This window comes from Halichoeres trimaculatus, unplaced genomic scaffold (assembly GCF_033239565.1).
Source record: "Halichoeres trimaculatus isolate MK-OKI-2021-1 unplaced genomic scaffold, fHalTri1.1 fHalTri1_scaffold_14, whole genome shotgun sequence".
In the NCBI taxonomy this organism is placed as follows: domain Eukaryota; kingdom Metazoa; phylum Chordata; class Actinopteri; order Labriformes; family Labridae; genus Halichoeres; species Halichoeres trimaculatus.
This window is the reverse complement of record NW_027437192.1, coordinates 18,135,494-18,147,838: the sequence shown is the minus strand read 5'-3', so window position 1 is coordinate 18,147,838 and position 12,345 is coordinate 18,135,494. Positions and strand designations below refer to the sequence as shown.

At 39.2% G+C, this 12,345-nt stretch overlaps 1 protein-coding gene across 4 annotated transcripts in view; it reads right to left on the bottom strand.

Annotated features, from left to right (window-relative positions):
* Positions 1-9,999, bottom strand: part of LOC141802558 (uncharacterized) — a 47,068-nt gene extending 37,069 nt beyond the window's left edge. For 3 of the 4 annotated variants that reach the window (XM_074686099.1, XM_074686100.1, XM_074686098.1), the window contains exon 1: positions 9,786-9,999. In XM_074686099.1, the coding sequence (XP_074542200.1) occupies positions 9,786-9,806 (21 nt within the window). In that variant the 5' untranslated portion in view covers positions 9,807-9,999. The remainder of the gene's footprint in view (positions 1-9,785) is intronic. The other variant, XM_074686101.1, reaches the window with a different exon arrangement.
* Between the last annotated feature and the right edge of the window lie 2,346 nt (positions 10,000-12,345).

Below are 12,345 nucleotides of genomic sequence, written 5' to 3'. Positions count from 1 at the left end.
GTTAATAATAAATGGATCAGTCTTTCCTCATACTTACTGTTGCTGACTACTGTTCTTTGTTTAAATAATATCACTTAATCAAGCCTTTTCTAACATGACAGACATACTACAAAATAAGTAATAAAAGTATTCATATTTAATGCTGATATTGTATCGGATTAATACTGGTATCGGCCAATACTCAATCCTGCAGTATCGTATCGTATCGGAAGTGAAAATGTAATATCGGGACATCCCTAACGATTAACAAACCAACATTCAACAGACCCAGGCTTTTTACGTGCAAGCTCGAGGTAGTGATAACACTCATTCTACCAACCCAGCCCCTTAGATGCCCCCAACCCATAAAACACAGCCAAAAGTCTGCAGTGTGATACAGGAAAGAAAACAGGGGGGGCAGAGCTGGTCCAGGCTTGAACACATCCCCTCTGCCTCAAGAACAAGCACAGACCCCTGAATCAAGGCTCAAGGTTGATTTCAGTTGTCAAAAAGGGGAAAGGGATGGTTCCACCAGACTAGGTCCATCAGGGAAGTAAAAGCAGAAGCCTGAAGCTTGTTTCTCAGTTTACCTAAGCTGGAACAGCTGACGTTAATTTGCAAACTATCTTTTCTTCTTATCAAACTCTGAAAGTCTCAAGCATTAAACTGTAAGGCTCCAACAGCCATTCTTACAGGGGGACTGACTAAGTATTGACAAAGAGTCTTGGCTTTAACTGGCCTGTTTGCTCATCAGTTTTTTTTCCAGTAACTTTTCCCAGGATTCTTGTCTTGGTTAGATAGGAAAGCTGAGACAGACATGCAGAAAATGGTCATGGCCAGGTTTGGAAACAATATCCGCTGCATTGAGAAAATAGCCCTAGTAAACATGGAGCATACACTTAAGGCATAAAGTCAAAGTCCACATCAGTCAACACCCTTTTCAGGCAAAAAACATATCTGACCCCCATACCATGGTCAGACAAGTCCAATTCAATGTAATTTGTCCGTCACCAATAGGGAAGCATTTGGATTTATGTCCGATATGGGATCAACCTCCTCAAAGTCCCTATCCCGACTTCACGCTGAGTCCCTCCAAGACAGTACCCTAAACATTTCCAAGCAACACTTCCAAACACGTTTCAAGCTGAGTTAGAAGCTTTCTGATCTGAAAGATCAGTGCTACAGGTTGTAGCGCTGATCTTTCAGATTAGACCTGTTGGTGCCAGAGGAGCCTTCCTAAATGTAGGATTTTCCCCTGTAGTAGTTGATGCTGTAAACTCAACAGCATTTGGTGGAGGTCAGTCCAGTATTTCAGCTCTACCCTGTCAGTACAGAAGAAATGCAATCATCGAGGCACAATATAGAGCTTGAAAATGTTTCAAATTGACAAAACAAAAACACAGAAAAGTGCACTGAAAAGTCAAAAACATACAGAGAAAACACGTGCTTCAGAAAAATGCAGCAATTCACTCATCACAACAGAAGTCTTACAAAAGATGCCTTTTAAAAGACCAGAAATGATTAGAAGCAATCAGACAGAATGTTGTCTGTGTCGAGGCAGCCTACCAAGCAGTGATGACTTGAGCTGAGTTTTTTGACTTCCACAAAGCCATCACTCTTTCAGAAACCTCTCCTTAACCACACTTCGACAACTCTTTCCATTTTATGGTCTGATAATCTTTGATTTCCTGCCTTGTCTGCCTCTTGTCTCGCCCAAAAAGTAAATGCGCTGCACCAAACAAACCACTTCCTTTAGCAGCTGTTTTCTGTTGATGTGTCTTGACTATGCATTAAGTTGTTATTCTCAGCAGGTTTCCTGGTAATGTTTGTCCAGCTTTATAGACTACATTTGATTTGCAATGTCTCTCCGTTGTTGTGATTTTTTTTGGCGATGTGTTCTTAAATTTGCACACTAGTAAATTTAAGTCTTTTTCAACACATGAAAATTATTTTAAAAATGTAATTACAAAATATTAAAAACTATAAGAATAAGATTAGTCTGACCACAAGACTGAAAGAGTTGAACCAGTTACAGAAAATAAGTTTCAAAACATGTCCACAAGATGCTCTGAGAGACAATATGAAGGCCAGGAGGGTGGGGCTGACATCGCCAGGGTCTTGCCCCGTCTGAAGTCGGGTCTTCTTCTGGATGGAGCCAGGATGACTGCCGGGATTCCTGGATTCTCCATCAGCTGTCTCGGTGTAGGTTATGTGATGATGGCTGATAACTGTAACACTTGCAGAAGTTCCTGTTTGCAAAGAAATCTAGAGTCTACCACTCAGAGGTGTTGACAGGAGACTAGATGCTTTTAACAGTAACACAGTCAAAAAAAAATGCATTAAGCACAGTTTCAACAAGCAAACATCAAAACAAATACATGATAAATGAGTGAATACAAAAGGAACAACACCTCGCCTAGTGTCACCAGAATTAGGTTGTGTCAAAAAAACCCAACTGAGCTCATGATGTCTTCCTCCTTGACTGTCGGTAGAGAATTTCTCTCAGTGGCCATCCGTACCGTGCCATACTTAATTGATTATTGTTGTTATTGCACATATTGTTCGAGGTTCTTTTCTGTGATCCTCCTGCATGTGTGACAGAGCAAGAATCTTCAGTTGAGAAACTCTGAGGCCAAGCTAATCCTCCCATAGTCCTACTTCCAAGACAAAGAACACGAATTGCTGCAACCTTCTACACAAGCACAACTGGCCCCCTGCAGTGCCATTCCCCTGGCCGGTGTAAGGGATTTCCCAGATGCAAACACAGATATATGAATGATGAGACGACAGAATCAACTTGGCAGCCTTCGCGGGTTTATTATTGTTTATAAGGATTTCAGTGATGTCATCATGCGTCTGTTTTTTAACAGCTCGTCACTACGGGGATAGTTTGGCCCTAGCCAAACTGAGTGGTCACGCCATGAGATTTCCTGTACGCTCCTATCAGGGTGGAACGTTTTGGCAAAGGATTCAAGTATTGTCTGCTTGCGGCTGGGAAACTGACTCCTGACCTCTCTCACAATCACCTTTTCTGAAAACAAGCCTGCTGCAGGTCTGGCTCCAGAACTCACCTCAGCTAAAATCTCACAAATATCATATAAAATGGATATCTTTATGTTTGGCCTTTAAATTCGCCCTGACACCTGCACAGCCCGCAGTAACATTACTCCAATATGAACCAGACTTGTACACACGCATGACCCGCCTTCGTCATCATGAAGCGTCTGTTTACAATAGAGCTGAAATGATTCCTCGAATGATTCGAGGTACTAGATTACAATAATTACTCGAGTAATTTTCTTCGCCTCGAGGAATCGTTTAATTTTAAATTTCAAATAGAGCTGAGGCCATATTAAGAGAGTTTTCAGACCCCTCAAGCTACCTCTTATACAAAATAGCAAATAGCAACAAATCTGGCTTCTTTTCTGGAGTTTGGAGACTAATGGGTCATTCTACGAAACGGTTGCCATTTGGATCCGCAACATTTGATGAGATTTACAAGACACAAAAAATGTGTCAAAGTATCAGAAAATTTTATTTCTTAAAGAGAAAAATTTTCATTTGAAAAATAACTGCTCTTTAACTAAACAAAAATGTATCTTATCCGATTACTCGATTAATCGATGGAATTTTCAGTAGAATACTCAAATACTAAAATATTCAATAGCTGCATCCCTAGTTTACAAAGAGCATGGTCTAATCAGAGTCTGCCCAATGAAGAATACAGAGAACATGGCTTTGAAATTGGACTTTAAGGATGGAGAATGCTTGGGCACAGTACAGATGGCCAATATGACTGTGCCTATCTTCTGGTCTAAATTCCTTTGGTCTATATAAGGACTGCCCCCCAACTGTAAACAAAGAGGCACCAGTTGTCAAAATCAATCACAGCAAAGGAAAGGCACCTTTGTGTCTATGGCACAAAATGGAGGACAAAACAGCATTATGAAAATAAGTGCTGCATCTGTCAGATCTGTTCCTCACACTGACAGAAAATCACAAAAGATGTGATTTAAAAGATTACACTAAACAAGCAAATCCTACTCTATGCTGACGTTTGATTTGATCATGCAGCCCTGACACCTAAAATGTGAGCACAGTTAGAAGCATTAACTCATTTGTTTGATTGGTAATGTCAGATGGTAACAGGATTGAAAGACATGTGGAATGACTTAAAATTATTTGAAGTATGATGAAGCTCATGTCATTGTATTGGCTTCTGATTTTATGATATTGAAGTAGAAAAAAACTAGACAGTGCGGTGCAGCTCCAAACTGCAAATGATTCTCATTTCACACACACAAGAGGCAGGGGAGCAGGTATCTGCCCTATCCCAATGAAATCTATCTGTCACTGATACCTCTGTGTCAATCTAAGCGTCATTTCGGAAACATACAGCTGTTATCAGTCCTGTGTAGCTAGGTCTGTCACGATTTAACTAATTTATAGCGGAGTGAGCATCTGTCAAAAATGCGATCTATGGGGTGAAGACGGGGCTGCTCGCGCGTACACACGGAGAGAGCTGAAGCGAGCGTCCTGAGGGGTAAGGAGGAAACACGCTAATATGAGTGATGGCACGAAAGATACGTTTCTAAAGCCGCCTGCCACAGTCCCAGTGTGGGAATATTTTGTTTTTTATCAGAATGAACAAAGGGTGAGCTCATGAACACCAACGAGCTGATATGTCACATTTGTTGAAAATAGTGGCGACGAAGAAGAAGAGGAAGAGGGAGGTGCAGCGGAGCCTTGTTCTTTGACAATCCGCTCTTACTGAGGCTTTTGATAGGCAAAGTAAATAGAAATAAAAGCGCCAAATGGTGGGCGCTCAACAATAGCTACATTGCAAAAGAAATGCAGCCCTTCAATTCAGTTGAAAGTCAGAAATGTTAAAAATGTTTGACAGACAGTACGAATTGACTGGGGAAAAGTACATGTTACAAACAATTCAGGAACTGTATAAACTCCCTTTTATTTAGGCTATAGTTTTTATTGTTGTTTTTTTGGGAGTTTCATTTTTTCTTTAGAGACAGAGTTTATGTTTTATTGTTTTTGATTAGTATTAATTATTTTCATTGACATGCTTTTTTTTTCTAAAAGAGAGTCCATTTCATTTCCATTGTATGAATTTTTTTCTCTTTCTTGTTTGTTAAATTTATTATATTGTTTGTTATTTGTTATTGTTATTTTAAAAATCCTGACCTTTTAATTATAATTAAATACTCATAAGAATTTAAATTTCTTGCTTTTGATATGGTGTACTCACTTTATTATCCCATTTATCATAATTACATCAATGAAAAAATGGAAAAAAAAATCAAAATAATATTGACAATAATATCGTTTATCGGCAATAATATTTTGGAAAATTATCGTCCAGCAAAATTTGTTATCATGACAGGCCTATGTGTAGCAATCCTAGCTACTCACAGTCTGTGCCACAGCGTAATAGCCATGCACAGAGAGCGTCCTTCTATTGCCATGGCGACAAGTATTCTGTGTTCCGGTGAACTGAAGAGGGCCTCCCATTCCTGCCGGTCATATTTATGCCCTCCCCCTTCAATTAATGTGCCCTCCACAGCCAGGAGTGTGACTTCATTTGGAGATACACTCGGAAGTGAAGGGGTAGTGTGTAGGGGGTGGTTTGGGATTGAGCCCATATTCCATGAAACTACCCTGGAAAACATAGGTTGTGTTCGAAATCACTCACTCATTTCCCTACTCCCTTGTAGTGAATTAGATGTAGTAGACTACATAGTCCACTCAATCAGCTAAATCAAAACAACATTTCTGACACTACTCACTCATTCACCAGCTGCTGACAGTGACGTAATTACTCTTGCATTGCTCTTGGACAGCTGGGGATATACAGTTATAGTTTTTCTCAAACACTGCAAAATGGCATGGATTTCAGTGATAACTAATAACATAACCAGTGTATTATCTGCACCAGCCAAATAATGGAAACATTTATAACACGTTATTTTTTAAATAAACAAACAATATATATAGCAACTTGTGCTGTGTTTGAGAATTACAAGGTCTAGTAAATGCATCACCTGCGATTGACGCTTCAGTGGCCAACATATGTGTTTTGTGTTTCTCTGCTCGGGGTAATGAGACACCCTCCAAAAGTCTGAAAGGTAAACAGATAGCCGAGTGTTGTTCTCTGACAGTTTTTTTTAATTTGTTTCATGTTATCAGTAGTCTAATCATGATCTTATGTATTGCTCACATAAAGAGCATTGCTAATACACTATTTCTCAAAATGCATTGTGGGATACATTGAGTGGGCTACAGTGTATGACCGTGCCCATTTAGATTTTAGACAGCACTACAAATTGCATATTCACTATTTAGTGCACTATAAAGAGAACAGGGAGTGATTTCTGACACAGCCATAGACTTCACCATGTGGTGTTACATCACATCACCACACTGGCAGCTCTGCTCTGGGATGGTAACATTACTCTGCATGGCAGTCCCAGGGGATACTAAATCATCTCCACACCTGTTTAACCTCAATCTTGTAACTCGTGGTTTTCGTCTTTCAGTATTTAGTGTAGTAACGATAGCTGGTTCTGTGCCAGGTGGTCGTTTGTTGCAACATTTCCTGTTGATGCAGGACTTCTCTGTTGCATTCATATTGTGAGTTTTTCTCTAATTTTCTCAAATTATTTTTGTTTTCAGTTTCAGACTTTTGGCCCTGATCTTGCAAGGGGGCAACTTCGAACCAAGTCAGCACTATCAGTAGCACCGAACGAGCACTGGTGGAAAAGGGGTATGAGAGGGGCATGGAATCATGAGTGACAGTATGACAAAGAGGGCAGTTTTTGGTGTGGACTTTGCCAAAGCTGGAAATGCACAGAGCTAAGAGAGAGGTTCTGTATGAGCACATTTGTAAGTCTCTGAGCAGCTGCAATCACTGTCCTATTATCCTTTACATTCTAGCAAATACAGATGTTAGTGAAGATGATACACATGAGGTAAAAACTTGACCTGGACACTGTAAATTTCATGACCACTAACAGCTTACGTTAATTGCCTAAAGCTACTTAATTTTGCTAACCCTGTGCATTTCAAGCTTTGGAAAATTCCACACCTAAAACCACATCACACTGTACAAACGTCCCTTTGACAAAATTTACCCATCATTATAATACTTAGGATGATTTCCCATAGTATCTCTTGTGGGATCATTTTATGAATTCCACCTCCTGTTGCTCATCGAGCATATCTCTCCCTGGTTAAACCTTGTAAGATAGGCCATTGACTAATGGGAAAATCTATTAAAAGAAACTGTGTATTGTATGATTTAGATATATCCTAAAGATCTCAAATGTTAGACACTATTCACTCTGTGTATGATAGATGCTTTTCATCCTGTGCCGCTCACTGCATTATGATGTCCCATTTACGCTGTGGCTGTGTATGTTAGGTGCTTTTCATCCTGTGCCGCTCCTGATTTATGATGTACCATGTATGGCCAGACACCTACATGAGATTAAAGAGGGTTATGAGCCAGTCATGAACTAGAGTCTCCGTGAGCCAGACGAGTAAATGTAAAGAAAAAAAGAGGTGAAGAACTAAAGTTTGCATGAGTCTCATTTATAAAACTAAAGGTCAGTATAGGCCTAAATTCTTTAATGAAAGATTAGTATGTCTGGTCACCATTAAAGTTGGAGATTAATACTTGGGAAATGATGAGTACAAAAGACACCATTAGAATTAGGCTTTCGTAAAGAAAGTTGAAGGAGGAGCCCCATATGCCTACAGGTTGACTGGACAGAATTAAAAACAAAGGAAATATCATTGATTGGAATAAAAGGGGACGTAGAATAGGGCTGCACAGTTATCGCAATCGCAATCGCAACCGCAACCGCAATGTCAGCACATGCAATTACGTAATAGCAAAAGAGGTTATCGCAATCGCAATCCCAATGTCAGCACATGCAATTCAGATTTTTCTCCATGATAACCAAGCAAGTCTGTAGACTCATCATGACACAACTTTTTTTATTAAACCGCAAGCATAATCGCAATCGCAATATTGTCCACCTAATCGCAAATCGCACCTTTTCCCCAAATCGTGGAGCACTAACGTAGAACTACACCCGAGTTGAAACTGTATAAAAAGTGGTGTTTGTGCCGTTATAGAGGCAGTCTGAACCTTGCAAGATTCACACTCCCCTCCTTGTTCACTTGTTACTGAATAAGGTGCTTTTTGGATGCAACTTGAACAGGGTTTTGCTTTTGATTTTTGACTCTGGAACGAACCTGAAGATACAGACACATCAGATAGCCTCAAAGCCTCAAAGAAAGACGTAACACTCTCCAAAGTAAAGCTATTATTTTTTATCTGCTAGAGGACGTGGTGCATTCACTGTGGTATGTGGAAGTGGGAAACGTCAAGTTTTAGAGTGTGACTGCTAAACTGCACAATCTGACATACCTCTTATTGCTTTTATACTTTTATAGAATAGAATAGAATAGAATAGAATAGAATAGAATAGAATAGAATAGAATAGAATAGAATAGAATATTTTTATTGATCTTCCATAGGGAAATCTTTTTGCCACATTGGTGCCTAGAATAGAATAAAAAGCTTGCTTAACAGAACATTGCCACTGCTGTCTATTTTTATTTTGATTAATCAATGTTTGTGTGAAAGTTCAAGCTCAAAACTTATACTCTCAATTTTATTTTATTTTTTCATTTTTTCCCCCCAAATGATCAAAACTTTTGTCCCTGATCTAGCACCATATGCTCACTGAGTTTGTTGGAAGAAGATGACGTATAAAATGAGGTCATGATGCTGGAGCAGAAACCATGAAATAACTGCATAATATTGACATAAGTACGTGTGTTTTCATATAGAATAAACAAGCAATTTAAATTATTATTAGAACAATTATTCAATTATTTATGTCTTTCATAAATTATGTATTAATTATAGGTTTAAAATGACTAATTACCATTCATTTAATAACACGTGCATCTAATTAATGAAATAATTATATACTTATTTATATATTTGTTGATTTACTTTCAATATTAAAACACTTCACTACACATTTATTTATATACTTATCTATATATTTTATTTTGGCGCTTTCAGTCATCCAGACTTTAAATTTGTAACTCTAGATTTTCGTTAGCATGCAGAGCATCAGTGTTTAAGCGCCTGCCATGCAGACACTTGATTGACTGAGAAGTGTCTCGTGGGATGGCTCAACAGGAATGTAATATTAAGTCTTTGAATGCAATTGTTAGTGCACTTAAAGCTTTGCTTGAAACAATACTGCCAAGAGACGCTGGGGTGGTGAAAACTGAAGAGTCTCATCAAATTTAAAAAAAAAAAAAAAAAAAAAAAAAAACCCTTTTGATATGATAGGTCTGATGGCGCGTGGGTCCGGACGCGAATCGCCCTCCACCAGTGACTCCTGAACTACATAATGCAAATGGGCGCGTAAAGTGTTAGCAATTTTAAAATAGCACATTTTCTCTCTAAACGTACCTACAACAACACGCCCGTTCGTGCATTTTGTCTAAAAAAATCAATCTTGCTGTCACTAGTGCTCAAATGAGGGTCGTTTCCCAGTGGTGCTGACAGGTGAAGCTAGTTAACTAACGAGCCATGGCGGGAGCATCCTCCAAATTTCATATTAAAAGTAAAAAAATATAAAATTTAGCAATGATAATAATATGAAGATATTAATAGCAACATAAAGCATCGGTAGGTACTCAACACTTATTCCGAAACGCACAATAGAAAATAGTTTGGGTCCAAAGTGAACAGACATACTCACCTGACAGCACAAGTTCGTCATGTTTAGAAGTTTGTCACGTCTTCTCTACCCACAGGAAAAGGGTGCAAAGTCCTCACTCGCACAAGTTTAAGCACTAAAACAACAGCTCTCCCAACATGCCTGCAAGACACAAAAAAGCTAACCAGAGGTAAGACTCGACCTGACGTTGCTCCCACTCCTTGCATATCAAACTAGCGAGTGCTACAGTCTGCAGCTGCGGAGTTTAAGTGAGGGGAAGTGATGATGGGACTTTAGGCTCTTTTAAGAGAGTCGGTTCTTTTGGCTCGATTCACTTAAAAAGGAGCTGGCTCTTTCGGCTCCCCAGCGGCTCTTTAGATTTTATTTTTGCTTAAATTAATTTATCACCAAAAGTAAAGTAAAATAGAAAATACTTATAATGTGTAAAATATCACAAAAGCATACGTTATCATATATGTATGGCTTTTAATGGCTTTATTCACATACTCAACATACTCAACACATTTAGCATGGAGCCCAGTGCTACAAAAGGTAAAATAAATTAAAAAAAAAAAAGTACCCAAAGTAACCAATCACGGGGTAAAAATACAAACAAACGTAAAGAATCACACAACAAGATATACATAATTCACATCCTTTCAAAGAGCCGGCTCTAAAAGTTAGATCGTTTGCGACTTACACATTACTGGTTTGGGGAGGGGCAGAGCTATAGTAACTTACTATCTCTATTACCTCTGGGGAGGCGTAAGTTAACGGTCACCCCTCCTCCTCATCGTGAATCACTGTCAGATTTGTGCTGTTTTTAATGAACCAACATGGACAAGGCAAGTGTTTCTGGCCACTCAAAGACACACTTCTTGCGTCTCTCATTCATCCACATCAGATTCACACGCTGACGGCAGAGACTTTTTAGATTAAGATTTCCTTTATTGTCATCACACAAATTACACAGCAGTGCATTTGGGGGTTGAAATTTCGTTGCATTGGCTTCCTGATTTGTAACAACAATGTAAGAGGGTGAATAGATAAAAATGTAGTATAAATACTAACTTACAAAGAGCTGTAAATAATAAGTGTTATTGGGCTATAAAGAGACTTGTGAGTGACCTGTAATTTCTTTTGTAGGAACCAATGTGTCAGTTTGTTATAAAAAGGAGGACAATAACTATCATTGAGAAGTGCTGGGGACAATGACTTTAGATAGGAAATAGAAAAATCATTATTTAAATGTGTGTTTGATACGTTAACTATTTTCTGTACTCATTATTGAATATCTTTTGTGCTGAGAACAGACTTTTTTGAAGGAGTGGTTTTCAAAGTTCACCCTCTATGTCACCTATCAATATGTAACTCCACACCACAATGTGAACTGATAACAGGGTTGAGGTCTCAGAGCTGCATGATTGTGATTCACATGTTTACGAATCATGTTTATTTAAAATCAGATCAAATGTGGGAGCATTTGGGGTTCAGTGACCTCCATCTGTAGTAATCGAATGATCCACAAATTGAGACACCGTCAAACACTGAGCTTGCTTTGACTCCTGTGGGATCATTTTATGATCATTTTAGGGAATGATTCCACTTCATGTTGCCTAGTAAGCAACTCTCCCTCTGGCTGAATGGTAAGATAGGCCATTCACCCATGGGAAATGCACCTCTTGAGTTGGGAAGAAATTGTGTAATCTGTGACATAGATATACTCTAAAATGTTAGGTACTTTCCACGCTGTGCTACTGCTGTGTCAAATATTCACTTATGTAAGCTCCACTATATTGTGGTATATCATGCACTGTAAGTCAAATAATGCAACGAATGGCAAATAAACAAAGGCCTGTAGGGGCCTGATTTTTTTACTAGAAAGCTTGGAACGTTTGGACACTATTAAAACTGGAGACTGATACAGTAATGTGGAAAATGACGGATCCAGGACACGATTAGAACTGAGCGTACGTGAGAAAAGTTGAGGGGTGGAGCCACCCCTTATGAAACTGTATAAAGAGTAGTGTTTGTCCTTGTGTAGTTAGTCTGAATTCTGCAGAATTCACACTCATAAGCTTTGTTCACCTGTTTGTTAAATAAAGTACCTTTAGATGCAACCTGGAAAGCTTTTCCTTCTGATTCTTAACCTTCTTGAGTAGACCTGCAGACACAGAGACTTCTGTCAGCCTTGGAAACAGAGCCAGGACACAACACTCCCTTAAACTGGAAACTGTTATAAATCAACTTGTGTTCGAGGGGGGAGAGCCCCTGCTGCCTCAAGCCCAAGAAAACACCAATTAAAACAGCCAATCAGCATTTTGTGTTTTAGATCCTGGCTTACGGTCCTACAAGGATGTCAAGAAGCCCCTGAAGATAAGTGGAAGAGTGGAAGATAAGCTGATGAGGTGAGGGGATGCAGAAGGCCAATCCAAGCATTATCTTCAGCATGCAAAGCACTTACTGTAGAGGAGATATGGTTCAGGGATGCACCAGTGCTGCTGGTGTTGCTCATCCCACTGTCTTTGACGGTACATTGAGATCTGCCAAGTATTGGGCCATTCTCCAGACCCACATGCTCCTGCACATGCATTGTTCCGTC